This window comes from Dromiciops gliroides, chromosome 4, assembly GCF_019393635.1.
Source record: "Dromiciops gliroides isolate mDroGli1 chromosome 4, mDroGli1.pri, whole genome shotgun sequence".
In the NCBI taxonomy this organism is placed as follows: Eukaryota; Metazoa; Chordata; class Mammalia; order Microbiotheria; family Microbiotheriidae; genus Dromiciops; species Dromiciops gliroides.
The window spans coordinates 153,021,386-153,049,211 of NC_057864.1; the positions used below are offsets into that span (position 1 = coordinate 153,021,386).

General features: G+C 38.7%; 1 protein-coding gene and 1 non-coding gene across 2 annotated transcripts; both read right to left on the bottom strand.

The window, feature by feature from the left end:
- Nucleotides 1-604: 604 nt before the first annotated feature.
- Nucleotides 605-27,826, bottom strand: LOC122726767 (SLAM family member 7-like). Its single transcript, XM_043964709.1, has 7 exons — nt 27,806-27,826; nt 17,570-17,917; nt 14,852-15,118; nt 14,441-14,560; nt 11,794-11,897; nt 3,206-3,271; nt 605-2,340 (listed from the first exon to the last, which is right to left on the bottom strand). The coding sequence occupies exons 2-7, from the start codon at nt 17,880-17,882 to the stop codon at nt 2,272-2,274; spliced, it is 939 nt and encodes a 312-aa protein (XP_043820644.1). The 5' UTR covers nt 17,883-17,917; nt 27,806-27,826; the 3' UTR covers nt 605-2,271.
- Nucleotides 10,963-11,069, bottom strand: LOC122726891. The gene has a single exon (XR_006352884.1). It is a non-coding gene; the product is annotated as a U6 spliceosomal RNA (small nuclear RNA).

A 27,826-nucleotide genomic window follows, 5' to 3' on the forward strand; every position in this document is an offset into this window, starting at 1 on the left:
AGTAAAAAAGGGTGAAACTGGATCCATGCTTTTCCTCTACTTTATCTACCTTAATCTCCAAGTCCACCAATATATGTGTGTGTGTTTTTGTTTTTGTTTTTGTTTTGCGGGGCAATTGGGGTTAAGTGACTTGCCCAGGGTCACACAGCTAGTAAGTGTTAAGTGTCTGAGGTCAGATTTGAACTCAGGTCCTCCTGAATCCAGGGCCGGTGCTCTATCTACTGCGTCACCTAGCTGCCCCTATGTGTGTGTTTTTATGTGTACATATGTATGAGTTTAAATCTCACTGCAGACACTTAGTAGCTGTGTGACCCTGGACAAGTCACTTAACCATAATTTCCTTTAACATCCAGGACCATCTGCAGTCATCCTGATCTATATCTTGCCACTGGACCCAGATGGCTCTGGAGAAGAGAGTAAGGGTGGTGACTTTGCACAGCCCTCCCTCATTTAAATTCTATTCACTGTAAGTCATGACAGCACCTTGATGTCATGGTCCTCTTCAAGAATGAAGGACAAGTGGGGCAGCTAGGTGTTAATCTCCTTTGCTCTTTTCCACAAACAAAGCAGGTTTTATTAATGGGAACAAAATTTACAACACAGGTAAAGTTAATAAAGCCAGGGACAACAAGAAAGGGAATAGGGGAAGAGAAAATGAATAAGCTCCCTGGCTCTAGCAAAGACCAACTCAAACCCCAAACTTGCTTCCAGCTCAGCCAGCTCAAAGAGTGGGCCTCACTTCCACAACACAAACTCACCACCACCTTGAGTCTGTAGTTTCAATGAGAGTCAGCTGTGCAGTCTCTCCCCGCTCTGGTCCGAAGATCAACTACAACACAGCTCCTCTCTCTTCCCCTTTTTGCCTCTTCCACAGGAAGGGGAGGTTCTTAGCCATGCTGAGTCTCTAATTGGTTCAACATACCCCCTGGGCTGTCTCCATTATTATTTGGCCAGCCCCATGTGGGCAAAGAGGAACTACTAGGGGAGGATTAGATACTAAGTTTGATACTTTGACTCAATAAATGTTCTTTTCTACAATTAATTCCTTACACTTATAAATTAGAAGGTTTAGCCCCAGTTTGGGGCATTAAGCATTTATTAAAGCATACAAGGTATTAGCAAAAAGAGAACACCTGGGTCAGAAAGTTAAGAAAAGGCCTATCTAGCCTAGAGTTCCAGCCCCTCTTGGTTCTTCCTCAAGTCCTCCTCTACCAGCTGTTTGAGAGATGAACAGCTAGTCGCAGCTTCCTCTGAGTCTGGAGGAGAGGCATTCCATACACACCACTTCAAACTAATTGGCTAGCATCACACAAATCTATTGGTTCACTGGACTTGAAGGTGGTCCCATGTTGAGGTCAGAGTCCACAGCCTCTGAGAACACACTCTATTGAGAGCCAGGCAGGTGTGGTTTCAATCAAGTCAACTTCAAGTAAATCTATCAGCAGAGTCAGTCAATCCTATCAATACAATCAATCCATGTCAATCCCCTCAAGCTGGGGCCTTTGGGCATTGGCAAAACCCATTATTTTTTCACAATAGATAAGTACATATACATATATATATACATACATACATACATACACATATAGGAAAATATTTACCAGACATTACAACATGAAGGAACTCTCCCATTGGGAATGAGATAACTCTGCTTAACTAAGAGACAGAGTCCCTGATCTCACCCAAAGGGGAAATTTCCCAAAGTTTTTAGTGCATCAAGTTGGAGATACAGACATGATACAGACTGCCAGCTCCTCTCATGTTGTATCCTTCCCAGAGTTTTATTCTCTAGCAATTTTAAATGGTGTTGACACTGTCCATGTTCTCTCTCAAAGCTGAAACTCAAAGAAACTGAAGAAGCCCAAATTAACTGCAGAGACTTGAAGAGACTTTTGAGATCTGAAGAGACTAGAGAGTCTAAGTCTTGTTAAGGCCTGCTCCTGGTTTGCTGGGGCCTGGTCTGGTGGTGTGGCCTGTGCTGGACTGTGCTCCGCTCTTATCCAGGTGTGTCAGACTTTTCCTGCTGGCCTTCTAAGTTGTCTTTGGTTGGAAAATTATTTTACATTGTCCTTGTCAGTAGTGAATACAGGATGCTTAAAATAGCTAAAGAGCTACATGATTGCTTGCTAATTTGCCACAAACTTTCTTCTTTTAAACATATCATGCCTATAAGTGGTGATGCTTTCCTAATGAGTCCCAAATCCTGAATTAACAGCTGATAAGGATGCTTAATAACTTTCAGAGGGAGGTTTAGGAGAGCTGTTTTGCTATTTAGATATTACCAAAGCCTAATGTTCCTGAAGATGCTGGGTTCTTTTCAAGTGTGTCGGATTTACCCATCTGAAAAAAAGACACAAGCAGGGATGTTATCAAGCTAAAATGAGATAATGGATGTAAAGCACTTTGCAAACATTAAAGTACTATATAGATGACAGCTGTTATTGTTACTAGGCTCAAGTCCCCAGGACTTCTGTCTGTACAAGACTTCATTCCCTGAGTCTTCTACTGAACTCCTGTGAAATTCAAGGAATATTTATAGAGCAAAAGAAAATGTATTGGTAGATGTTTAACAATGAGACTGGTGGTAGAAGAGAATCTATGCACATGTACTTTTAAGTCTAATTTGTATTATTTAGTTTCTTAAGTATATATATATATATATATATATATGTATATATATATGTATATATATATGTATATATATGTATATATATATATATGTATTTGTATATATCTATATCTCTATCAGACTATATATCTACCTATCTATATATAAAATATCTCAAGACTTGATTTGTAGCTGGCTGATTTTGAGGTGTAAATTCTGACAGTGAAAACTTAACCATGGTTCTGTAAGCTGGTTAAAGCTGGCTCCAACATACCCCTGGCATAAATATATATATATAAATGTATGGAGCATCTTGAGATCCCTCCAACCTTTCTTGGTTGGCTATATATTGTCCATGAAGCCTTCCCTGAATTTCCCTAGTTGTTAACAACTCTCCCCTGCTTCATATCAATTAGTGCTTTGTTTTATATTTATCACCCTCCTACTACAGTGCAATCTTCATAAGGACCAGTACTATGTCTTAGCCATAAAGAATATGTCTAAAGGAATTGACTATTGTTTTGAGAGCTCCAAAAAGGGCAATAAAGACTTGAGGCAGAGAGGAAGAAAATTAAAAATTAAAGAAAAATTCCTTACCTTTGGATTATACTTCAAAATATCATAAATTGTGTTTGGTGATTCCAAATTTTTTTGAATGTTTTTCTGTAAAAAAAAAAAGGAAAAATTCAAATACCATCATTCCCCTGAGTTACAGAGACTCTGTCATAACTCAGAAATGTGTGAGGTCAGGAAAAGGGAACAAACGCTTACTAGGCACAACTTTAAAAAGATGTGAAATGTGGGACTAGCCCAAGAGAGTCCTACTCTTATGAGCATGCCTAGAATGTTTGACCTTATGCAGTCCTCCACATAGATTTTGGAGCAAGAACATGCATTCTGTTTCCTGTTTGCTTACCACATGGTGAATGAAAGACTTTGTGATTGGCTATTGATCCAGAACTAAATATGCTTATAAAAAACTCCCACTGGAGCAACTCAGTCTCTTTATTTTTTGGACAGATTTCAAGTGAGAAATAAGTCAGTCAATAAACATTTATTAAGTTCTTACTATTTTCCAGGTACTGTGCTAAGTACTGAGGATACAAAGAAGGAAAAAGTGAGTTCCTGTCTTCAAGGAGTTCATAATCTAATGGAAAAAGACAACACATAAAAGAAACTGAAAGGGAGGTGAGAGGTACCCCATAGGATAACCTCCTTAAATGGATTAGGATCTCAGAGGTGCTCTCCATGGTCCACCCATCACTATTTTCAATTATAGTCAAGGAAGGGGCCCTGAAAAGGGGAATGAATTATATGGGATTCTTGGTGGGGAAAAGCTCTGGGTTCTTCTCTCTCATCTTGTCTCAAAGAAGCCATGAGAATCCTCTTTCATGTTGGCAATACAAGGAAAACATAATATAAGCCTCTGGATGAGATAAAGGGCTTTGGTTCCTTCCTACCCAGGTCAACATGTGACCAGTGAATGAAGAGTCCAGCTATTTTTCTCTCTCCATTGTATCTATTCTTTCTTGCTCTTAGGTGAAAAATACTGGATATTGAACAAACTAGGCAATGATTTTGTGAGCTTCAAAAGGTTGGGAAAGCACCAGGAGTTCAGGAAGTAGAATACATGACAGTTTTACAGCAGCCAAGTATAATGAAGAAATACTAATTTGACCCACCAGAGCAATAGTTTTATGGTAGCCAAGAAAGAGTCACTCATTGTGATGTCATACCTAAACTCCAATTTGAAAAAGCTAAGTAATGAAATAAGTTCTTTCATATTTATAGACTGTTGTTCATTTTTTTAAAAAGGGAATTGAAGTGAGAGACAAAAGAAAAAATCAAAAAGATATAACAAAGATGATAAAAGAACTTTAAGGACTAAAGATTCAAGGAGAATTTAAGGAATGAAGAGAAAATGAGAAACAGTTTGATTACTATTCCTAAGAGCTCAATTAAATTCGACATGGAACTAAATCACATGTTAACATATAAGTGAATTCATGTTATTTTTGCAGGAGAGATAGTACAATGACAAGATGTGGAAGAGGGAGAATAGGAGAGAAGAAACCAGAGATTCACTTCTACTCAGATGATGGGTGAACAGAGAGAATGGATAGTAATTGCTCCAATCTCTTAATAAATTAGAAGGAATAGGAAAATATAGAAAAGAAGTAAAAATGGGGAAGGATTGGGATGGGTGTGTCAGTGTGGAAAGGGAAAGGAAATGGTGCCTCTGAAAACATTGTCAGGGAGATGAGGACAGTAGAGTCTGTAGTAAAAGACATGGACCTTCATTTGGGGAGAATTTGCACCTTAGGAGATCACTTTTTCAGAGAACAGTCCTACCTTCTGGAACTGAATCACAACACAAGAAAGGCAATGCCCAAAGGTAACCAGTATTCATAACTATGGGGGTTTTGGGTAGAGAGGCACATAATAGGATAAATTAATACAGCCTTAGGAAAGAAGACTGATCAAGGCAAAGTCAGAAAGCAGGACCTGGCTTCATAGATTGGGGCTCAGAGACAATCTAACACCATTGAGCAGGCAGTGTGGTTTGAGGGATCAAATACTGTACTTACAGAGAGGAAGACTTCAATTCAAAGTCTACCTCAGACTCTTACTAATTATAAGACTTGGACAAGGCACAATTCTCTTAGATTTAGTTCCTTCATAGAAATTTGGGATAAGCTATACTATAAAGAGGCACTCATCAAAATTATTTGGTACTGGATAAGAAATAGAGTGGTAGATCAATGGAATAGGTTAGGCACAGGAGACACAGTAGTAAAAGACTATAGTAATGGAATGTTTGATAAACCCAAAGACTACAGCTTCTGGGATAGGAACTCAGTATCTTACAAAAACTGCTGGGAAAACTAGAAGATAGTATGGCATAAATTAGGCATAGACCAATATCTTACACCATATACCAAAAAAAGGTCAAAATGGATACATGAGTTAGATGTAGAAGGTGATACCATAGGAGAATTAGGAGAGGAAGGAATGGTTTACCTCTTAGATCTATGGAGAGGTGAAGAATTTATGACCAAACAAGAGATAGAGAATATTATGAAATGCAAAATGGATGATTTTGATTATATTAAATCAAAAAGGGGTTGTACAAACAGAAGCAATGCAGCCAAAATTAGAAGGGAGGCAGAAAGCTGGGAAACAGCCAGTATTTCTGATAAAGTCCTCATTTCTAAAATATATAGGGAACTAAATCAAATTTATAAGAATGCAAGTTATTCCCCAATTGACAATGGTCAAAGGATATTAACAGGTAGTTTTCAAATTTTCATTTTATTTGGAATTTTCCCCAAGTTACATGTAAAAAAATGATTTTTTTCACATTGATTTTTTTAAAACTTTGTGTTCTAAATTTTTTCCTCCCTCTTTCCTCAGCCCTCCTTATGAAATCAAACAATTCAATATTATGTCATACTTGTGCAGTTACACAAAACATCTTCACATTAGTCAGGTTGTGAAAGAAAATAGACAAAATAACTTTAGAAAGAGGAGCTAACAAATAAAATTATACTTCAGTCTGCATTCAGATACTATCAGTTCTTCCTCTGTTGATGGTGTGCATTTTTCATACGTCCTTCTGATATCATCTTGCTCATCATTTCTTTCACAGTTACTATTGCTAACTGTATTACCCTCCATCTTACTCCCTACCCTTGATATTTACTCTATTTTCTTTCTTCACTCTATCCCTCCTCGAAAGTGTTTTGCTTTTTACTGCCTCCTCCCCGAATCTGCTCTACCTTCCTTCACCTCCCCCACTCCCTTATCTCCTTCCCCTCCTACTTTCCCTCAGGGTAAAATATATTACTATATCCACTTGAGTGTGTATGTTATTCCCTCTTTGAACCAATTCTGATAAGAGTAAGATTCAATCACTTCCCCACTCCTTCCCCATCTTCCCCTCCACTCCATAAGCTTTTTCCTGTTTCTTTTATGTGAGCTTCTTTTCTCCAGTCCACCTCTCCCTTTCCCTTTCTTCCAGTGCATTCCTCTTCCCCTTAACTTTATTTTAACGATGTCATCATGGGTCAGCTAGGTGATACAGTGGACAAAGCCCCAGCCCTGGACCCAGGAGGCACCAAGCCCATATCTGGCCCCAGACATAAGCCACTCCACCCTGCCTGCCCCACAAAAAACAAGGATAAACAAAAAATACATGCTTTAAAGATATCATAACTTCATGTTAATTTCACACCTGTGCCCTTTGTCTAAGTATATTCCTTTCAGCTTACGAAAGTTCTTATGAGTTAGAAGTATTATCTTCCCATGTAGGAATGTAAACAATTTAACCTTTTAATATCCTTCATAATTTCTTTTTAAGTTAAAGATTAAATTTAAAGTTTAAGATTAAGTTAAAGTTAAGTTAAAATCGCTTGTTATGAAAAAAAAATTAAATAAAAATACCACCCCTGATCTTTTATTGGTTAGACTCTGTTGCCCACAACCTTTCTATGCTTTATCTTTCTATGCTTCTCTAGGGTCTTGTATTTGAAAGTCAAATTTTCTATTCAGTTCAGGTCTTCTCATCACAAATGCCTGAAAGTCCTCTTTTTCATTGAAGTCCCATTTTCCCCCAAAAGATTATACTCAGTTTTGTTGGGTAGGTGATTTTTGGTTGTAGTTCCAGTTCTTTTGCCCTCTGGAATATCATATTCCATGGCCTCCATTCCTTTAATGTAGATACTGCAAAATCTTATTTTATCCTTACTGTCGCTCCACAGTATTTGAATTCCTTTTTTCTAGCTGTTTGCACTATTTTCTTCTTTACCTGGGATCTCTGGAATTTGGCTATAATATTCCTGGAAGTTTTCCTTTTGGGATCTCTTTCTGGAAGTGATTGATGGGGATTCTTTCCATTTTTATTATACCTTCTGCTTCTATAATATCAGGGCAATTTTCCCTGAGATTTTCTTAGAAGATGATGCCTAAACTCTTAATGTGGTCATGATTTTCAGGTAATCCAATGATTTTTAAACTATCACTCCTGGATCTATTTTCTAGGTCAGCTGTTTTTCCAAGGAGATATTTCATATTGCCTTCTTTTTTTTTATTCATTTGGATTTGCTTTACTGTGTCTTGGTTTGTCACAAAGTCACTAGCTTCCATTTGTCCAATCCTAATTCTTAGGCAATTATTTTCTTTAGAGACCTTTTGTATCTCCTTTTCCATTTGGCTTTTCAAGCCATTGACTTTTTTCTCATGACTTTCCTTCATCACTCTCATTTCTCTTTCCATTCTTACCTCCACCTCTCTAAATCTTCCTTCTGTCTCTCCTACTTTTTCTTCAAAGTCCCTTTTGAGCACTTCCATGGCCTGAGACCTATTCATATTTTTCTTGGAAGCTTTGGATGTTGACACTTTGACTTTGTTATTATCTTCTTCTGAGGCTGTATTCTGTTCTACCTTTCCCCCAAAGAAGCTTTCTATCATCTGCTGTTTTCTCTACTTACTCATCTAGACCTGGAAGCAGATATTTGATTGATATCTGATTCTCTATGATTAGAAACTTGATGTTGCTGTGCCCCTCCCCCACTGGGCCACAACCTCTTGAGTCAACCCACTGATTCAGAACCTGGGCGCTTCACCCCAATTCCAGCAGAGACCACAGCCACTTCAACCTGGCCAACCACTGAACTCCCTCACTGGTTGGCAAGCTGAGCTTCAGAATAAGCCACTGGCACTGAAGACCCTAAGACCCTGGAGGTGTGGTCTCTTCTGATTTGGGTCTGAACTGGGTGCTGAGCTCCTCGCCTCAGCCTGAACAGCAGGTGATCCCACTCACCTACCTGATTAAGCCATCTTTGGCTGTAAAACAGTCTCAATCTGTTCTTATGTGGGTTAGGCTGCTCCAGGAGTTGTCTTACGGCATTACTTTTGGAGTATGTGGATGAGTTTGTCAGGAGCTCAGGAGTCACAGCCTTTCCTCTACCATCTTGTCTCTGCCCACTAAATAGGGAGTTTTCAGATGAAAAAATCAAAGCTATCTATTGCCATATGAAAAAATGCTCTAAAACACTATTGATTAGAGGAATGTCAATTAAAATAACTCTGAGGTACTACCTCACACCTAACAGATTGGCTAATGTGACAAAAAAAGGAAAATAATAAATGTTGGAGAAGCTGTGGAAAAATTGGAAAACATGCATTCTTGGTGGAGTTAAGTGATCCAACCATTCTGGAGAACAGTTTGCAACTATGCCCAAAGTGCTATAAAACTGTACAAACCCTTTGACCCAGCAATACCACAATGAGTTTAATCCCAAAGAGATCATAAAAAGAAGGGAAAAGTACCCACATGTACAAAAATATTTATAGCTACTTTTTTGTAGCAGCAAAGAATTGGAAATTGAGGGGAAGCCCATAAATTGGGGAATGGCTAAACAAGTTGTGGTATATGAAAGTAATGGAATACTATTGTGCTGTAAGAAATGATGAGCAGGTAGATTTCAGAGAAACCTGGAAAGACCTCCATGAACTGATACCAAGTGAGATGAGCAGAACCAGGACAACATTGTACACAGTATCAACAACATTTCATGATGATCAACTGTGATAGACTTAACTCTTCTCATCAATACAATGATCCAAGATAATTCCAAAGAACTCACAATGAAAATGCTCTCCAAATCCAGAAAAAAGAACTATGGAATCTAGATACAGATTGAACCATACTGTTTCTCCTTTTTTTGTTTTTGTTTTTTTCATTTTTGAGGTTTTCCCCTACTGTTTTGATTCTTCTTTCACACCATGAATAATACAGAATTTTTTGTGTGTGTGTGAGGCAATTGGGGTTAAGTGACTTGCCCAGGTTCACACAACTAGCAAGTGTTAAGTGTCTGAGGCTGGATTTGAACTCAGGTCCTCCTGACTCCAGGGCTGGTGCTCTATCCACTGTGCCACCTAGCTGACCCCAGAAATATTTTTAATGTGATTGTACATATATAACCTATATCAGATTTCTTTCTGTCTTGGGGAAGGGAGGGAGGGAGAAAAAACTGTAATTAAAAATGTTAAAACAAATGTTGAAAACTATCTCTACATGTAAGTAGAAAATAATAAAATAATTTTATGATAAAAAAAGAAATTGCAGATAATATTAGCACCTATGTCACAGGGTTGTTGTGAGGATCAAATGAGAAAAGATGTTCAAAGTGCACTGCAAATCTTAAAATGCTATATAAATGTTAGCTTGCTTTTTTTTTTTTTTTGAGGAAAGCAGGTAGCACAGTGGATAGAACACTGGACTTGGTATCATAGTAGACCTCAGTTCAAATCTTGCTTAAGTTCTTCCTCAACAATCATCTAATCACTTTGACCCTAAAAACTTTTATCTATAAAATAGATGTAATAGACCCTATCTCCCTGGGCTATTGTATCAAGTGAGATAATAAAAGAACTTTCCAAACCATAACATCTATGTAGATAAATGTTAGCCATTTGATACCAATTTCATTAATTAATATCATTATGGGTCTCAGAAGAAAAAAATGAATGATGGATATAAGATCTACTAATTCAATAATTTACAAGTGGGATGAGGAGGAAATTCAAACGTTTCATTCCAAAAATAATCTTTGGCAGAGACCCAGAAAGAATGAAAAAGGAATAATTAAAGGTCTTGCCCATAACTGAAGAACAGTATTTGGAATAAATAAGAATGGAAGAAAAACAATGTGAGGGTATATCAAAGGGAAAATTAATTGGAACTGAACACTATAAAAGAATGTTCCTTAAAATAAGTAGTTGGGGGGGGGCTGAGGGAATGCCTATCAATTGGGGAATGGCTGAACAAGTTGTAGTATATTAATATAATGGAATACTATTGTGCTGTAAAAAATGATGAGGAGATAGGCAGCTAGGTGGCTATGGATTCAGGAGGACCTGAGTTCAAATCCAGCCTCAGACACTTGACACTTACTAGCTGTGTGACCCTGGGCATGTCACTTAATCCTCATTGCCCAGCCAAAAAACAAAACAACAAAAAAAAAAAACCCAAAGCAAAAAAAAATCCAAAATAAGTAGTTGGGCTATGGAAGGAAAGATTTTTGAACCACATACTTAACTGGGGCAGAGGGTAAGAGAAAGGCTAAATAAAGTTCATCAGTTTGGCAGTGGAAAGCATTTTTCATCATGAATCCTTTGGAATTATTTTGCTTCATTGTCTTGATCAGAATAGCTATGTCTTTCACATTTGACCATCCTTATAGTATTCCTACTACTGTGGACAATGTTCTTCTGGTTCTGCTCACCTCATTTGCATGAGTTCTTTTATGTCTACTCAGGTTTTTCTGAAACCATCCTGCTCCTCATTTTTTAAAAATATGGAATGCTTCATGAATTTTATTGTCATCCTTGTGCAGGGGCCATGCTAATTTTCTCTGTATCATTCCAATTTTAGAAAATGTGCTGTTGAAGTGAGCACCTGCTCATCATTTCTTAATAGCACCATATTATTCCATCACAACCACATACCACAACTTGTTCAGCGATTCCCCAATTGATGGGCATCCCCTTAATTTTCAATTCTTTGCCACCACAAAGAGCCATTATATATATATATATATATATATATATATATATATATACACATACACATACATATATATATATATGTATATATATATTTTGTACAAAGAGGTCCTTTTCCCTTTGACTTCTTTGCGATACAGACCTAATAGTGGTATTGCTGAGTTAAAGGGTATACACAATTTTATAGCCCGTTGAGTGTAGTTCCAAATTGTTCTCCAGAATGGTTGAACTAGTTTACAACTCCACTAACAGTGCATTAGTGTCTCAATTTTTCCACACTACCTCCAGCATTTGTCATTTTCTTTTTCTGTCACGTTTCTGTCATGTCAAAGTGATATTTCAAGCTGTACTATATAGCATGATAAGCTAAAAATAGGTGACCAAAATTGTGTACTTTTCATAACTAGGGCTGCAATGGAGAGGAGGAAAGTATTTACTTGGGAGTGGAGAATTTCAGTAATGTCTTTTGGGGGATGAGGATTAGACACATCAGAAAACAATCTATGTGACACTTCCCCCACCCTCTTGTAAATGGTTTAATACTTGTCAAACCTCAACCTCACATAAAGAACATGGGAGGGGCCCAGGGTCTGGGGAGGAAAGGAGAAAGAACTTACTTTAGGATAGGAAGCTGTGGCATATATTGTATGTTCTGTAGCAGCAGGGCTTAGATTAGGAATTGAGTCATAAGTGGTATGCTCCTGGTCTCGTGCATCAGCCTCTGCATTGCAGTGAGGAAAGACAGGTTTAAAATTGATGATACCAATACATTTGCCACCCCCCATGCTACCACCTATGACTCTGCAGCCAGTGACATGAGTTAAGTCATTACATATTACCAGGAGCAAATCACCTCATATATTACAGATATATTAATATATTATAGAATGTCGCATCACTGGTCAGCTCCCATAGTTCTCTCTAAGGTGAATCTCTTGGCAGTGTGTGACCATCTTAGAGATCCAGAAGTTGCATACCCAACAGAGTATTTTTATGGAGGATGTTCCAGTGCTACTACTTAAAAAAAGTAAGACCTTAGGAAGCAAAACAATAAAGGAGGAAAGGGAAAGATGATGGAAGGAGAGCGTTAGAGACAGAGAGACACACACAGAGAAAAAAAATTATTACTGTTGTCACAAAATTCTCTGGAATGAAAATTATATTGGAGGGACAGTCATTATAGATGAGGGCCTGTGAAGAGGGAGAAAATGGGTATAGACAGGGATATGCTGGAGCCAGCTCAACTGCTTTTTGGAGAGCCAGTTGTTAAATATTCAGTGTGAGCATTTAGACCTTGATAATCAGCAAACATTACAAATCAGGGCTTGATTTTTGAGAGCTTATTAAACATTTACTAGCATGCTTCAGGGTGTTGGACTTGATAGAGTTAGGTGAATGGGAAATGTAGAGTAGAGATCCTGAAAGGAAAATGAGGTGTGGAGCCACTATCCAGTTTTCTTCATGGGATGTAAGAGCAGAAGGCCTTCATTACTTCCCAGTTTAAGCAACCAGATACTATATAAGGAGTCCCAACAATGTAATCACAATAAAAAAACATCCTCTGGAAGGTGGTAAGGAATTTGTTATGGTGAGAACCTCCAGGTAGATGTGAGATAAATAGGGACCATAGGATTAGGAGAATAAGTTTGAGAGGTATCTAAGCCTTAATCTCCCTAGCTCTAAGGAAGTAAAAAACTCATGTAGAATCACCAAACCTCAGTGTGATTTATGATTCAATTTCAGCTTGGAAGTCTGCTCTATAAAAGTACTCCATTAAAGTTCTTGCCTTTTAGTGGTTTAACATTATTATCCTGGGAATACTTTTGATAAATGTACAGACTGCAACCACAAACTCAATTTACAAGTGAGACAAAGTTGGGAGGAATAGATAACAATTGAGATCTAAAAAGATCTTGTCAGTATAGAATGTTGGACAGATTCTAATAAGATGCAATTGAAAAAGCATAAATGTCAAGTTCTTCACACAGCTACAAAACCCCCAGATTCACAGGTGTAAGATGGAAGAGGCATGTCTAGATATTAATTTGTTTGAAAAAGATCTGTAGATCTTACTAAGTTGAAAGTTAAATATGAAGTGAATATGATATAGCAGCCCAAAAAAGCCAATGGAATCTTAGGCTTCCTTGAGACATATAGTTTTTTTTTTCTGACCCTTTACCTGATTCAGTTACTGGTGCCCCAAATTAATTAAAATTTTTTTTATTTTATTATTTTTTAAGGGGCAGTGAGGGTTAAGTGACTTGCCCAGGGTCACACAGCTAGTAAATGTCAAGTGTCTGAGGTCAGATTTGAACTCAGGTCCTCCTGAATCCAAGACTGGTACTTTATCCACTGCACCACCTAGCTGTCCCCTGCCCCCAAATTAATTTGTATTTACTTGGTTTCTGATTTGTGTTTACTTATCTGCTTAAATGTTGCCACATGCAGAGTAGAATGCAAACTCCTTGAAGGTAAGAATAATTTCAGTCTTGTCTTTATATACTCAAGACAAAATAAAGACATACTATTCCCTGGGTTTATTTGAATAGTTCCTACAATGGCAGCAATCAATGGTTTAAATGTTATATGCTGCCTTTCCCCATATAGTTCCTGGTATGAAATAGTGCTTACTTAATGCTGAATGAATGAATGAATGAATGAATGAATTATGTTAAGGTCTAGGGAAATGATAATCCTGTTGTACTCTGACCTGATCAGTCCCATAGCTGAAGTATTGTATTCAGTTCTTAACAGTTATATTTAGGAAAGACCTTGATAAGCAATGTCCTTATGACAGGAATTAGATGGTGAAGGATCTTAGGACTATAGCATATGAATATTTATGAAAGAATTAGGGAAGATAAGACTCTAAGAAAAAAAATATGTGGGTGTCTGTGATAATTATCTTTAAGGATTTGAAGGCCTGTCACTTAAAAGAGGAATTATACTTGTTCTGTGGGATCCCAGAGGATAGAATGAAGAGCAATGAATGGATGAAAGTTGCCAAATGTAAAGTTTAGCCTTGATACAAGCAAAAGCTTTCTAACAATTAGAGCAATCTCAAAATGGAGTGGGCTACTTCAGGTAAAAGAGAGTTCCTTCTCACTAGAGGTCTTCAAGTAGTGGATGGATGACTATATGTTATGAAAGTTGTAGGGTGTATTGTTGTATAGGTATGAGTTGCAATTGGTCATCTCTGAGAGGCCTTCTAACTCTAAGATTTTTTGACAAAAAATGTGCTTCATCTTCCAGAAAAGCTCAAACCTTTTTCTTTTTTTCTCTGAATGTACCAGAAAGACGGTCCCAACATAAAGAGAATAACCAGGACAATGGTCACCATGAAGTACAGGAAGACTCTGGTGTAGCGTACGTTATGTTCAATGCCTTAAAAGAGAAGATACAAAGAAACAGGATCACTAGGAGCAATCTGAACCAAGCAAATAAAAAAATTGTCTTAATCAAGTCAACTAGAGGGAACTGACCACTGAAAAAACTACTTTCCCTCACAGTCCCAGAGAAGGAGTATTTCCTTTGGCTGAGACTTAGCCAGTGACAGTGCTCAGGAGAGCTGTTCCCATAAGAACTAGGTTGATACCAAGGTTAAGAATAACTATAATTCAAATCCCCGTAGGACTCCATGATCTCGGGCTCCTGGGAAGACAGTCAGAAATTTACCTGCACAGAGCTCACTGGCAAGAATCGTATGGGAACTGTTGCTGACAGGGTTCCTGGCAGTACAGGTGTACAGGTCATGGTCACCAGGTTTCCAACTGATGGTGAGAATGGATCCTCCACTAGATGAATTAGCGCCCTGTCTCACAGGTGTCCAGTTGTATGTTACATTCTCTCTTACTTGTTCCACAGAACATGTCACATTGACAAGACAGGTACCATTATCATTGGTCCTAGGACCCAATGTGATTTTTGGCTCTGTCAATCTCTCTGCATGAAAGGTAAAATATAATATTCAATGAGATGCTTTGATTATGTTCCTCCCCCCTATAAAGATGGTCAATGATTTCCTTAGGCACTGTAGATCAGAATCCTGGGCTTCAGAATTCTGCCCTGGAGTACTATAGAGGAGAAGAAATCAGTGACACTAGACAGTCCCCATCAAGTTCCAATTGCTAACATTACCTAAGTATGCACACCCAGAGCTACAAAGGAATAGAGAGTTCAGGTAGGAAACACTCTTTCTATACAAACAGAAGTGTGTGAGGAGTATAACAGGTACTGGTTTCTCAGGTACAATTTGTAAGAGGCTGGAGACTGCCATTGCATTTATGGAACAGAGAGTGAGAGTGCCCAGGGGAGTCATGTTTTCCTCCAAGCTTTCTGGGAAACTCCTTTACCTGTTCTAGGTTTCTGTTGATCAGAAAAGGATGGGAAGAAGAGGACAGTTATTCTCAGATAGTGATACCCTTGTCTAGGGGCAAGGAAAGGGATAATACTTCCTCCTTATAAGCTTAAGATGTTCCATCATGTGAGAAATAAATTTTCCTTAACTATATACACATGGAATTCTAATATGTTAGAGATGAAAGGAACCTGAACACTATCTAGTCCAACATGTCATCCATTTTAAAGATTCTCTCTGCAACATCTCATCTGGCCTCTATTTGAATACATTAAAACAGAGAGCCCATGACCTCACAAAGCAGTCTACTCCAATTTGAAATAGCTCTAGTTGTTAGAAAGTTCTTCTTTACATTAAATCATTGTAACTTATAGGATCATAGATTTAGGGAAGGGATTTTAGTGGGTATCTAAACCCATCCCTTCATTTTGTTGTTGTTGTTGTTGGGCAATGAGGGTTAAGTGACTTGCCCAGGGTCACACAGCTAGTAAGTGTCAAGTGTCTGAGGCTGGATTTGAACTCAGGTACTCCTGAATCCAGAGCGGTACTTTATCCACTGCGCCACCTAGCTGCCCCCCCCATCCCTTCATTTTTATATAGGAAACTGAGGCCCCAAGAGGTTAAGTGACTTTCCTAAAGTTTCATGAATGCTAAGAGGCAGAGTCAAGATCTAACCTGGGATTGATTGTTCTTTCTACTATATCACAGCATTGGGCCAAGTTCTGCCTTCATTGACACTTATTATACTTAAAGTCAGCATATAGCAAGGGACTTTAAAATAGGGTTTTACTGGGGCGGCTAGGTGGCGCAGTGGATAAAGCACCGGCCCTGGATTCAGGAGTTCCTGAGTTCAAATCCGGCCTCAGACACTTGACACTTACTAGCTGTGTGACCCTGGGCAAGTCACTTAACCCCATTGCCCCGTAAAAAAAAAAAAAAATAGGGTTTTACTGCATTACTCCTAGATAAAGCTTACACTCAGGCAGAATCACCTTTAAATTTGACCTATACCCTGGAGTGCTGGAAGAAAGCAGCTTTCACAACAGTCAGGCAGAAAGTCACATAAATATTCTGTGTATCCAATTTTTGCATGTTGATGTGTTTGAAAAGAAACTGAGGGAGCCAAGATGGCGGAGGAAAGGCAGTGAGCTCCCGAACTCATGACACAATCGCTCCAAAAAACATCCAAATAATGCCATAGGAAAATGCCCGGAGCAGCAAAACTCACAGAAGAATGTGCTGAAATCATCTTCTAACCAAGAACAGCTTGGAAGGTCAGAAGGAGGGAGCTGCTGTGCTGATACAGGACTTGAGCCCAACCCCACAGTTACCCTGACACAGATCCAGTCCCAGAAAGGCCTCACCAGAGAAGGAGACCCCCCAGAGCCTCTGAATCAGCTGAAGCACCAGTGTCATCTGGAACTAAGCTCACAGTCTGGTGAGTGGGCTGAGCCCTGGGCAGGGGGAAGACTACAGGGGTCTATGCTGGTGCTAAGGCAGAACTTGGATTTTACACCCCTGCTGAGAACCAGGAGGGAGGCTCGAGTAGCCTCCCAGGTTGGGGAGGGGCACAGGCTCATTGGAGCTAACAACCACAACACACAAAGCTGGTTGATTAGCAAGTTGGTTTGGGGTCATCTAGGACCAGGAAACAGGCCAGGTAAGGGAAGAACCTGATTCTCCTTAAATCATACCACCTGGGACTTCTTAAGCTTGGGATACTGCAGCCTGGAAACAGTGCCCCACTTTAAGGAGCTAAAAGTATAGTAAAAGAAAGGCAAGATGAGCCAACAGAGAAAGGTGAGGACCATAGAAAGTTTCTTCAGTAACAAGGAAGACCAAGGGGCACCCTCAGAGGAAGATGTCAACATCAGGGCCCCTATATCTAAAGCTTCCAAGAAAAATATGAATTGGTCTCAGGCCATAAAGGTGCTCAAAAAGGACTTTGAAGATAAAGTTAGAGAGGTAGAGGAAAAAATGGAAAGAGAAATGAGGGTGATGCAGGAAAAGAAACTGAGATTGAATTTAATGCTGACCATGGATAAGGAGGGTGAAGAACTTCTTAATGGGTTCAACGATGTTTGCTATAGTTATTTCTGCTGTGTAGGAGCCGGCATCCTCCATTGTCAGGCCATTGATCTGTGGAGCATAACTATAGCTTTGGTTGAGGAAGTCCACTCGCCCCATATAATGAGGATTTATTATTGTTATTTTGGGTGATTTTCCTTCTTCTCTTGTCTCTAAGATGGCAAGAGACCTCTGGGAACTCCAAACAATATGTGTGACCTGCTTTTCTTTGGGAATTGCCAGTGGGAGAATTACAGATTCCCCTGGGATTCCAATCACCATCTTTGGGACTGAATCCTCTCCAGAAGCACTTGGTGCTAAAAACATAAAAGAAGATCACAGTTAATACCTTTCTCTGCACGCTTCCCACCTCTAGATAAGTCTAGAGCCCAGAAGAGCCCCAAGAACAATCTCTCAGACGTGGCTTATTCTAAAGACCTTTCTATTTTTTTTAAAGTAATAAACATTTTTATTTATAGTTTTGGGTTCCAATTTTTATCCCTCCTTTCCTACTTCCCCTCCCTTCTCCCTGAGGAGTAAGCAATCAGATGTAGGTTATACATGTATGATCATGTAAAACATTACCATATCAGTCATTTTGTATAAGAAAACTTGAATAAAAGAAAAAATGAAAGAAAGTAAAAAATAGCGTGCTTCAGTCTGTGTTCCATTAATATCAGTCCTTTATTTGGAGATGGATAGTAAGATTCATCAATAGTCTTCTGGGATTGTCTTGAACCATTCTATCATTGAGAATAGTTAAGTCATTCACAGGTAAAGACCTTTCTAAAGGGCTCTCTTCTAAAGACCTTTCATTTCTGTGCTTTTTCTATGAGACACATAAAGTCATTGTAAAAAGTACCAGATAATTTCAGGAGTTCATTTTCCTGTCTTACTCCACATCTGGCTAAAGAACCCATAGTGTCTTTCTCCACCTATGCTATGACACTATGGTCAACTCCGACTGTCACCATGTAGGGGAACATCTCACCTGTCAGATTGGCTAAAATGATAGAAAGGGAAAATGACATATTTTGGAGGGGACTTGGACCCATAGTGTCTTTCTTCACCTACAATGACTGCCTATGACCAGAAATAGGGGCCAAATTTTCTATGAGAAGTATTGGGTAATGCATGAACAACAACAACAAAAAAATGAATCAAGGCAGGAATAATATGTAAAACTGTTTCCAATGAGATGGGATCACAGAATGTCAGAGGGGTAAAGGACCTCTTTTCCAATCTAGCACTTATATGAGAAAAGATAAAAATTATAAGGCAACCAAAAAATCAAGAGCTCTAATCAAGGGAAATCACTTACATAGGTACCTAACTTTCATATTATGTTTGACTATTGAGGTGGTACAGTGGATAGAGAGCCAGCTCTGCAGTGAGGATTCATTCTGAATTCAAATCCTGCCTCAGATGTCCCCTAGTTGTATGACCCTGGACATGCCACTCAACCTCAGTTTGTCTCAGTTTACTCATCTGTAAAATAGAGCTAATAATAGCACCTATTTCAGGCTTATTGTGCGGATCAAATGAAATAAGCTTTATAAAGTGCTTAGCACCATGCCTGGCACACAGTAATCAGCATATAAATGTTTATTACATTATTATTTCCTCTATCTTAGAAGCCACAAACAATTGGTGACCAAGTCTTTTTTGATCCTATCTCCATGATTCTCATTTCTCTCCCTTTCTCCCACTCACACCAATACTACCATAGTTCAGACCCTCATCAGCTGTTAAAATTACTAATAAAAATAAAGTACTATACCTTTAGATCTTTCATCTTTGCATTTTCTGAAAACAGTAGTCCCTCTAGAAGGAGTAATCCTATAGTTACTATCAGCTATTAATAATTAATACCAATTAGCAATTGACAGGAGCAGACTGACTATATCTACAGGCACAATTATCTCCTTGGGTAATTGAGTTTTTTGTTTTTTTGCTTTTTTGAAGGTCAATGAGGGTTAAGTGACTTGCCCAGGGTCACCCAGCTAGTGTCAAGTGAGTAAGGCCGGATTTGAAAGAAAGTCCTCCTGAATCCAGGGTTGGTGCTTTATCCACTGCGCCACCTAGCGGCTCCGGTAATAGAGTTTTGATAGGGAAAGAAACTAACCTCCTTTCAAAAAGGCAAAGAGGACTGGACTAATTAGAAATTGAAAGACTAGAAGCTGTAGTTCCCCATGAAGCAGCTATGACTTCAAACACATATTTCACCTTAGAGAGATAAAATGAAATAATATTTGCTTATCAAATGAAGATTTGGAGGTCATCAATTTATAGCTGAGAAGGACCTAGGAAGGCATTTAAGTTCAACCTCTGGTTATTACAGATGAAGAAATTGAACCAAAATGTGTCCAAGTTCAATACAGATAAAAGTAGAGCAGGCATTTAAACACCAGTCCTGGGTGGCACAGTGGATAATATGCCAGGCCTGTAGTCAGGAAGATTTTATTTCAAATCCAGCTTCAGATGCATATTAGCTGTGTGACTCTGGGCAAGTCATTTAACCACTTGCCTCAGTTGCCTCATCTGTAAAATGAGCTGGAGAAGGAAATGCCAAACCACTCCAGTATCTTTGTCAAGAAAAACCTCAAAATGGGTTTATGGAGAGTCAGACACAACTGAACAACAGTAACAACTTCTGACACAAAAAACATTCTTCATTTCTCCACAGATGCCTATAATAAAATAAAGACTCCCCAAAGTAGTTGTAAGGCTCAAATAATACAGAAAATGTGAATCCAGATTCAACATATTATTACGAATATAGAAGCCTTTCCCTTGGAGAATTCAGTTTAGCTTTTCAGAATGGCTGAAAGTGAGAAATTGAAACTGTCATAAATCTTTCTCATTGAACTATTTGTGTTATCTATCCTAGACTTCAAAAAATTCCTGCATCACATGGGTAAAAAGGATTGGGGTGGGGGGTGAGGAAGGGAGAGAGAAAAAGATTGCTCTGCACAGATAAATTACACCATAATGAAAAGAAGGGAGTTATGTGCAAGAAGTGACAGTAGGCAAAGATCTTTAGCCGCTGTCCTTATCCGGTGCCCTTGCTCAGTCTCTCAGTGAATAAACATTTATTAGGCACTGTTAAGGGCTAAAATTCTAGCTAAATTGTCTAAAATATCTAATGAGTGGTCGCCAATAAATTATAAACTTTAACAAGAGTTAGACTTTTAAGTATTTATTAAGGAGAATAAGAATTTGGTAAAGAGAGAGAGAAAGGCCTAGATTCCTATCTATTAAAGGGAAAGCACATTTCTAGCTCTGCTCTCCACCAGAGTCCAAAGGAAAAACCTGAGACCGAGCGCCAGTCTCTTCCTTCCTCCTCCCACTAGCCCGTGTCACTTCCTGACACCAAAGAAGAGACTCCTGGTCTTGCCCTCAAAGTCCTTCGCTTCATGGGCGGAACTCTTCTACAGTAAGTCTCCAGCAGGTGGCATCATTCCAATTGTTATAGCACCAACTACATGCTAGGCACTGTGCTAAGTGTTGGAGCTATAAATTAGGGGGGCAGCTAGGTGGCGCAGTGGATAGAGCACTGGTCCTGGATTCAGGAGTACCTGAGTTCAAATCCGACCTCAGACACTTGACACTTACTAGCTGTGTGACCATGGGCAAGTCACTTAACCCCCATTGCCCTAAAATAAATAAATAAATAAATAAGGGCAAAAACCAGTCCTTGCCCTTGAGGAGCTAATGAGGAAGAGAACAAACGAACAAATATGTTTGCCTACTTATCTCTTCTACTGCAGCCATACTTAGTGAGAAACACTGAGAAAAGTATCACACAGGAAAAAGAACAGGCAAATTTCCATCAGCCTAGGGTAGTAGAAGTGAGACCTCCTGACTTGCACCACATAAGACCACCTCTTCCTCTCTCTGGTTTTATATCTATGCATTTGCTCACCACTTCCTCTCACACCCAAAGGTATAAGAACAATTTGGTAATTCTCTAAGGCCTAATGGTGTAGCAGAGTCAAACCGTAATAGAACTTGGGACTCCATTAACCCTGCTTCTTTTCAGCTCTATTGCAATGACCACTACATAGCTCTTGGGTTTTTTTAGCTGGTGAATTTGTATATGTATTGAGTAAGTGTCACAAGAAGCTGGAATTTCTCTATGATGCAATGTATGGGGCACACTTCTGTTTGGTAAGCAGAAGTATTAAGCAGAAGGCCTGGAGTTTCCCACCCACTAAGAGCTCAGCTATGGGAACTGAATGAATCATACTGACTCTATCTCAAGACTGAAATCTGGGACAGTATATTTTTAAAAAGTAACAGGATTAGACTGTTTTCTTTAAGAACTATATACATATGTATATGATTGATTTGCAAGTGTATCTAGTATGGAAATTCAGGCTTTGAGTATGTTTTAATAATAAGTTCTCAAAATTGGATTAAGGATTTTACATATAGCATTTCACTGATAATTATAAAGAAAGTGAAATTATTTCCCCATATTAAAAGATAGAAGGGTTCATTTTACAAGTTGTTAAGATTCTTATATCAGGTACATGGTTTAGGTAAAGATAGAGGTATGTAAGAGTTAAAATTTTCTAAAGTCTCAAGTGAATTATGGGTTACTAATTTGATGTTTTTTTAACAGCTCTGTTATTAATAGGATTTGTTCCAAAAGGCTTGAGCTGTTTCTTTACTACTTGAACTGGTTATTGGAAAATAAAATTTAAGAGATTGTACTTAATTGTATTACTTGACCTGGCAAATTTTAGCAGAATTACCTAGAAATCTCTAAAAGTGAATTAGAAGGGGCAGCTAGGTGGCGCAGTGGATAGAGCACTGGCCCTGCATTCGGGAGGACCTGAGTTCAAATCCAGCCTCAGACCCTTGACACTTATTAGCTGTGTGATCCTGGGCAAGTCACTTAACCCCAGTTGCTTCACCAAAAAAAAGAAAAGTGAATTAGAACCAGAGAATCAGAGGTCTCTTCAGAAATGTCCTGAGAATAAGGCCTATTCCAGAATGTTGAGGAGAAGATATTTATTTCCAAGGAGCAGATGACTACATGGCACATCTGGGACTCAAGATGTGCTGATTAATGAACACTGGGGGTGAGTTATTAGGATACAAGGAGACTTGATGTTATTTAATGTTGATGATCATCATTGTATTGCTTTGGCCTTTTGTTTTATGGCGTTTATGCTGAGTTTTCTTTGTTACTTTGGCAACATATATATCTCCCCTGTTAAAACCAGTCCTTACTTACATAATTCCAATTATAAATATATAAAACCCTTATAAATTTGACTTGTCAAAGTTTGGGGGATTGAAGGAGTTTTAGGAATTGAATGAAGTACACTGACTCTATTTTGTGACAATTCTGGAGCTAGTTCAGTTTTCTTTTCTATTCAATTGATAGTCTAGTCCAGTTTCTGCCTTGTGAAAAAACTTTATTCAATTATGGGAATTATGAGAAAGCTTTGTTGCATTGTTTGAACCTAGCCCTGAATGGCTGGGAAGCTAGACTACCTCTTCTTGATGCTTAAAAACCCTTTCCTTAAGGAACTCACACTTTAATGTGGGAGATAATTAGCTAACAAATATGTTTGCTATATGTAACAAACAAACAAGCTACAAACAGGATGTAATTAAAAGAAGGAAGGCACTAGAATTAAGAGAGATTGAGAAAGCCTTCTTGTAGGAGATAAGATTTTAGTTAAGACTTGAAGGAATCCAGGGAAGCTAGTAGGCAGAGATAAGGAGGAGAGAATTCTGGGAATGGGAGACAGCCAGAGAAAATGCCCAGAGCTGAGAGATAGCATGTATCATGCGGTTACTTTACGGTAAAAATCACATTCCCTACACTGTACACACACGCACACATAGTGAACATGTGGTTAACAGCTCTACTGCCCTCACCCATCCTAAGCAGAATTGCCAACCACACAAGGCTGGTCTCTTCACTTCCCTTTGAACATGTTCTAGTATAAAGTGTATTAGCTTTTAAACACCACATCTAAAACTTGCTTAGTTGCATGGACTATGAGAGGATATGTAAATGTAAAAAATGTAAAGGGGCATTGGTGCACACCCAAGTGATATAAGATGAAGAGACCCACATAGGATATGTCAAGGGATGTGTTTCTTGGAGAAAATGCTGGTCTAACTTGTGGATAAGAAGAGCCTCTTTCCAATGGCTGTGTAGTCAGACCTGTCTGTGTCTTTAAATCTACCCCAAGGAGACACAGTCACTCTTTGTGTGGGAATCAGGGCTGAAGATCTCATTCATTCACAGCAAGGGCACCATGCTGTTGAGCTAAAGATTTAGTAAGCGTCTGCTAGCCCTGGGAAATGGGCTTCCAGTTTGGGTGTGTTTCATTTGTCCTTTTTCAATTGTAAGTACAGGGCCTAGAGTCTGAGACCTGAGAGCTTGAGTCATGGGCACCTTGGAGGCTGGATGTTGCAGCTAGTCCAAAACGGAGAGGAAGCCAGGGTCCTAGGATACAAATCTGAGGGTGAGGAGGAGTAGAGATATGGTGCTTTAGACTTGGCTCCTGATGGGACTAATGGACTAATAGTTTAAGGAACTGTGTTAAACTATGAACTATACTTCCTCCCTTCCTAGAGACTGAGGACCATGTAGGGAGGAATATATCCTTAGGCGTTGAGAAGGTGTGTGAAATGTTGGTATGTTTCTTCTTGCCATACCTTTGAAGTAAACATTAAATATGCTTTTGTAAAAGCTAATCTGACAAGTAGTTAAATAGAACTGAGGTGCTTGGACCCTTAACATTGAGGGAACATAATTGGTGGGGACTTGAGCAAAGATGAAAGACACATCCCCCCCAACCCTTTATGGGTACCTGAGAACCCTGAGGAGTGTGTGTGTGTGTGTGTGTGTGTGTGTGTGTGTGTGTGTGTGTGTGTGCTGGGGAGTGGAAATGTGACACACTTGACCTTCAGGCAATGGGGACCAAACTAATCACCGTTATACGTGGATATGGTGAGAGACTTGAGACAGGAAAATCTAGATCTAGACAGGAAATACTAGACTTGACATGTCTAGTATTACTAGTACATAGGAACCTTTCCCTACATATTTTGATCTCTATCCCCAACTTCTCATCTGAGGAGTTTATCCCCAGAGTTCCTGATAAGACCATACCATTGTTCTATGTACATACATAGCAAAGCCGGGATGATAAAAATGAATGTGGGTGGTTATGGTTGGGACCGGGGCTTCAGAAACACTGAATGTTCCAATTAGGATGACTCTAAAAGTTTATTTAGTCCCACAGAGCTTGAATTTAAGGAAAAGGATCTATTACATTCTGCTTAGATATCTTCACTTCATTAATCTTGTGGATAGGCTACATTCTGGCCTCAATCTCTCTCAAGGTTGGCCATTAATTTATCATTTGCACCCATGTATGATCTTAGTTGGGGCAGGTAGGTGGCACTGTACCTGAAGTCAGAAAGACCTGAACTCAAATCCAACCTCAGACACTTACAGCTGTGTGACCCTGGGAAAGTCACTGAACCCTCTTTGCCTCAGTTTCCTCATATGTAAAATGAGCGAGAGAAGCAAATGGCAAACCGTTCCAGTATCTCTGCAAAGAAAACTCCAAATAGCATCATAAAGAGCCAAACACCACTGAAAACAACTGAACAACAACAACAAATATGAAGTTTACCAATGAGAAGGACTCCATCACCTCCACAGGCAACCCATTCTATTTTTGGTTAAGGTCTAATTATTAGGAAGCTTTTCTTGTTAGCAAGCCTGAATTTATTTCTATGAAATTTTCATTCTGTTCTCCTGGATTGGCTACCTTGGACGAAATAGAACAAGTCTCATTCATTCATTTATTTTTTCCAAGACAGCCCTTCCAATACTTGAACATAATATACTTATTTCTATCTTTATATCTATATTCAGTGTCCTTTTCCTCTTTCTGGTCACTCAGAATCACACTGTCACAATTTTCAAAAATAATTGACTTTGGGTCAACAATGACATTCAGTGGCTCTATCATTCAGCACCTGAGGATACAGTTCATTTTGACCAGGTGACTTGAATATATTAAGGAAAACTAAACATTTTTTTCCTATATCCTTTCATAGCTTGGCTATCAAGTTGGATACCTATTAGGGATTTTTAATGCCCAGTCCAAAGATCCTTCTCCTTGTCAAGGATGACAGTAAGAAAATAAAAATTGAGCAGCTATGCTTTTTCTCAGTTGTTAGCTATCATCATCATTGTTATTTGGTTGATAGAGTTTTAGACTTGGAGTTGGGAATTTGGGGGTTGAAATCCAACTTCATTTGCTTATTATTTATAAGACCCTGTACAATCACTCCATCTCTGTGAGTTTATTTCTTCATATGTGAAATGGGGACATTCATAACACCTACTTTACAGGAGATGAGATGAGATAATATATTTTTTTGTAAAGCACTTTGAGAACCTTAAATCACTATATAAAGGATAAGTTTTAATATTACTATGGTCTCCTCCATGGTTCTCATGCAGCATTCATATCTCTTCTTCTTTCCTCTTTCCCTGATTTATGTAAAAAGAATCTACCTACTTTTCTTATCTTTTCCTTTCCTTTCTCTATCCTTTGTTGTTCAGTCATTTCAGTCCTCTAGCATTTTCTTGGCAAAGATACTGGAGTGATTTGCCATTTCTTTCTCCAACTCTTTTTATAGCTGAGGAAACTGAGGCAAACAGGGCTAAGTGACTTGCCGAGGGTCATACACCTAGTAAATGTCTGAAACTGGATTTGAACTCAGGAAGATAAGTCTTCCTGACTCTAGGCCCAGCACTCTATCTACTGCATCATTTCTTGTTGTTCATCCTTCATTTTTTTGAACAAGACCAATGACATCACAAGTAATCTCAAGATTTTCTAGTGAATTGGATTTAAATGAGGTGGAGTTTTTCAAATAGCCTCACTCTCTCTTCCAGAGTCATTGAAGCCCAGTTGCAATACTTAGGATGACTGGCAACTGTACCATCTAGCTGCCCTTTAACTATCCCTAGTTATCCTTGTTATATTCAAATCACCTGGTCAAATACATGCTCATGTACTGAATGAATTGATGAATGTCGTTGTGGATCTAAGGTCGGTGATATTTGAAAATTATGGAGAATAGGAGAGATGCTACAGGACTAGAAAATAGTAAATAACCCAAAGTTCAAGAGAAAATGGAAAAGGGAAGAGAATCTCCATACTATAGGCCAATGAACTTGATTTTGATTCCTGGCAAAATTCTAGAACATATTTTTCTATGATTTAGCACTCTTTACACTGTACTTACAAGAACATACCACATTTTCCCATTCATCCTCTCTTACTTATCCTTTTCCCCATCTTCTCTACATAACATTTATGAGTTGTGTTGGTCTATAAGAAAAGAAGCTTTTGGTAATTTTAGAGGGAAAATCTGGAAGTGAGTCTTTTTTGTGTGTCATGTTCTTAGCATGTGATCAGAGAAACATATCAAGAGACACAGAGGGACAGAGAGGAGATAGGGAGAGACAAAAGGGTAACAGAGAGTCAGAGAGAGAAATGAATGAGGCATTTGATTATGTGTTCAAGAGTCAATTGAGCCATGTGAGTTTATCACTGGAAAGAGAAAAGTCAAGAGGAAGGAGGAGCAAGGGAATAAGCACTTATTAAGCATCTACCATGTGCCAGATGCTATGCTAAGCACTTTACAAAAATGATCTCTTTTGATCTTCATAATGACCCTGGAAGGGAGATGTTATTAATATCCTCATTGTACAGTTGAGGAAACTGAGATAAATAAATAGATGCCATAGAGCTAGTGGGTGTCTGGGGTGGGATTTGAATTCAGATCTTCCTGACTGCAGACCTAGCACTCTATCCATTTCCCTATCTATGGGAACCAAATGTATGCTTTATTTATGTTATTATTAGCTCCATGCTGGTGCCTAGTGATCCTCTGATTTTTCTAGTCTATTAACTACTTGGTAGAGCAAGAGGCTTCACAGGCCACTTACTCTAGTCATATGAATATTGTCAAGAACTAGAAACCCTCCTTAGAGGTTATTTATCTGTTGTTGACAAACCTGGGAGGAAGAGTATTAAATTAGAGTAGTAATAATAACAATAATAGTTCATATGGACATAGCATTTACTGTGGACAAAGTGCTTTCCTCCAGACAACCCAGGGAATTGGGCAGTGTGAACACTTACCTGGTGAAATGACTTGCTCGA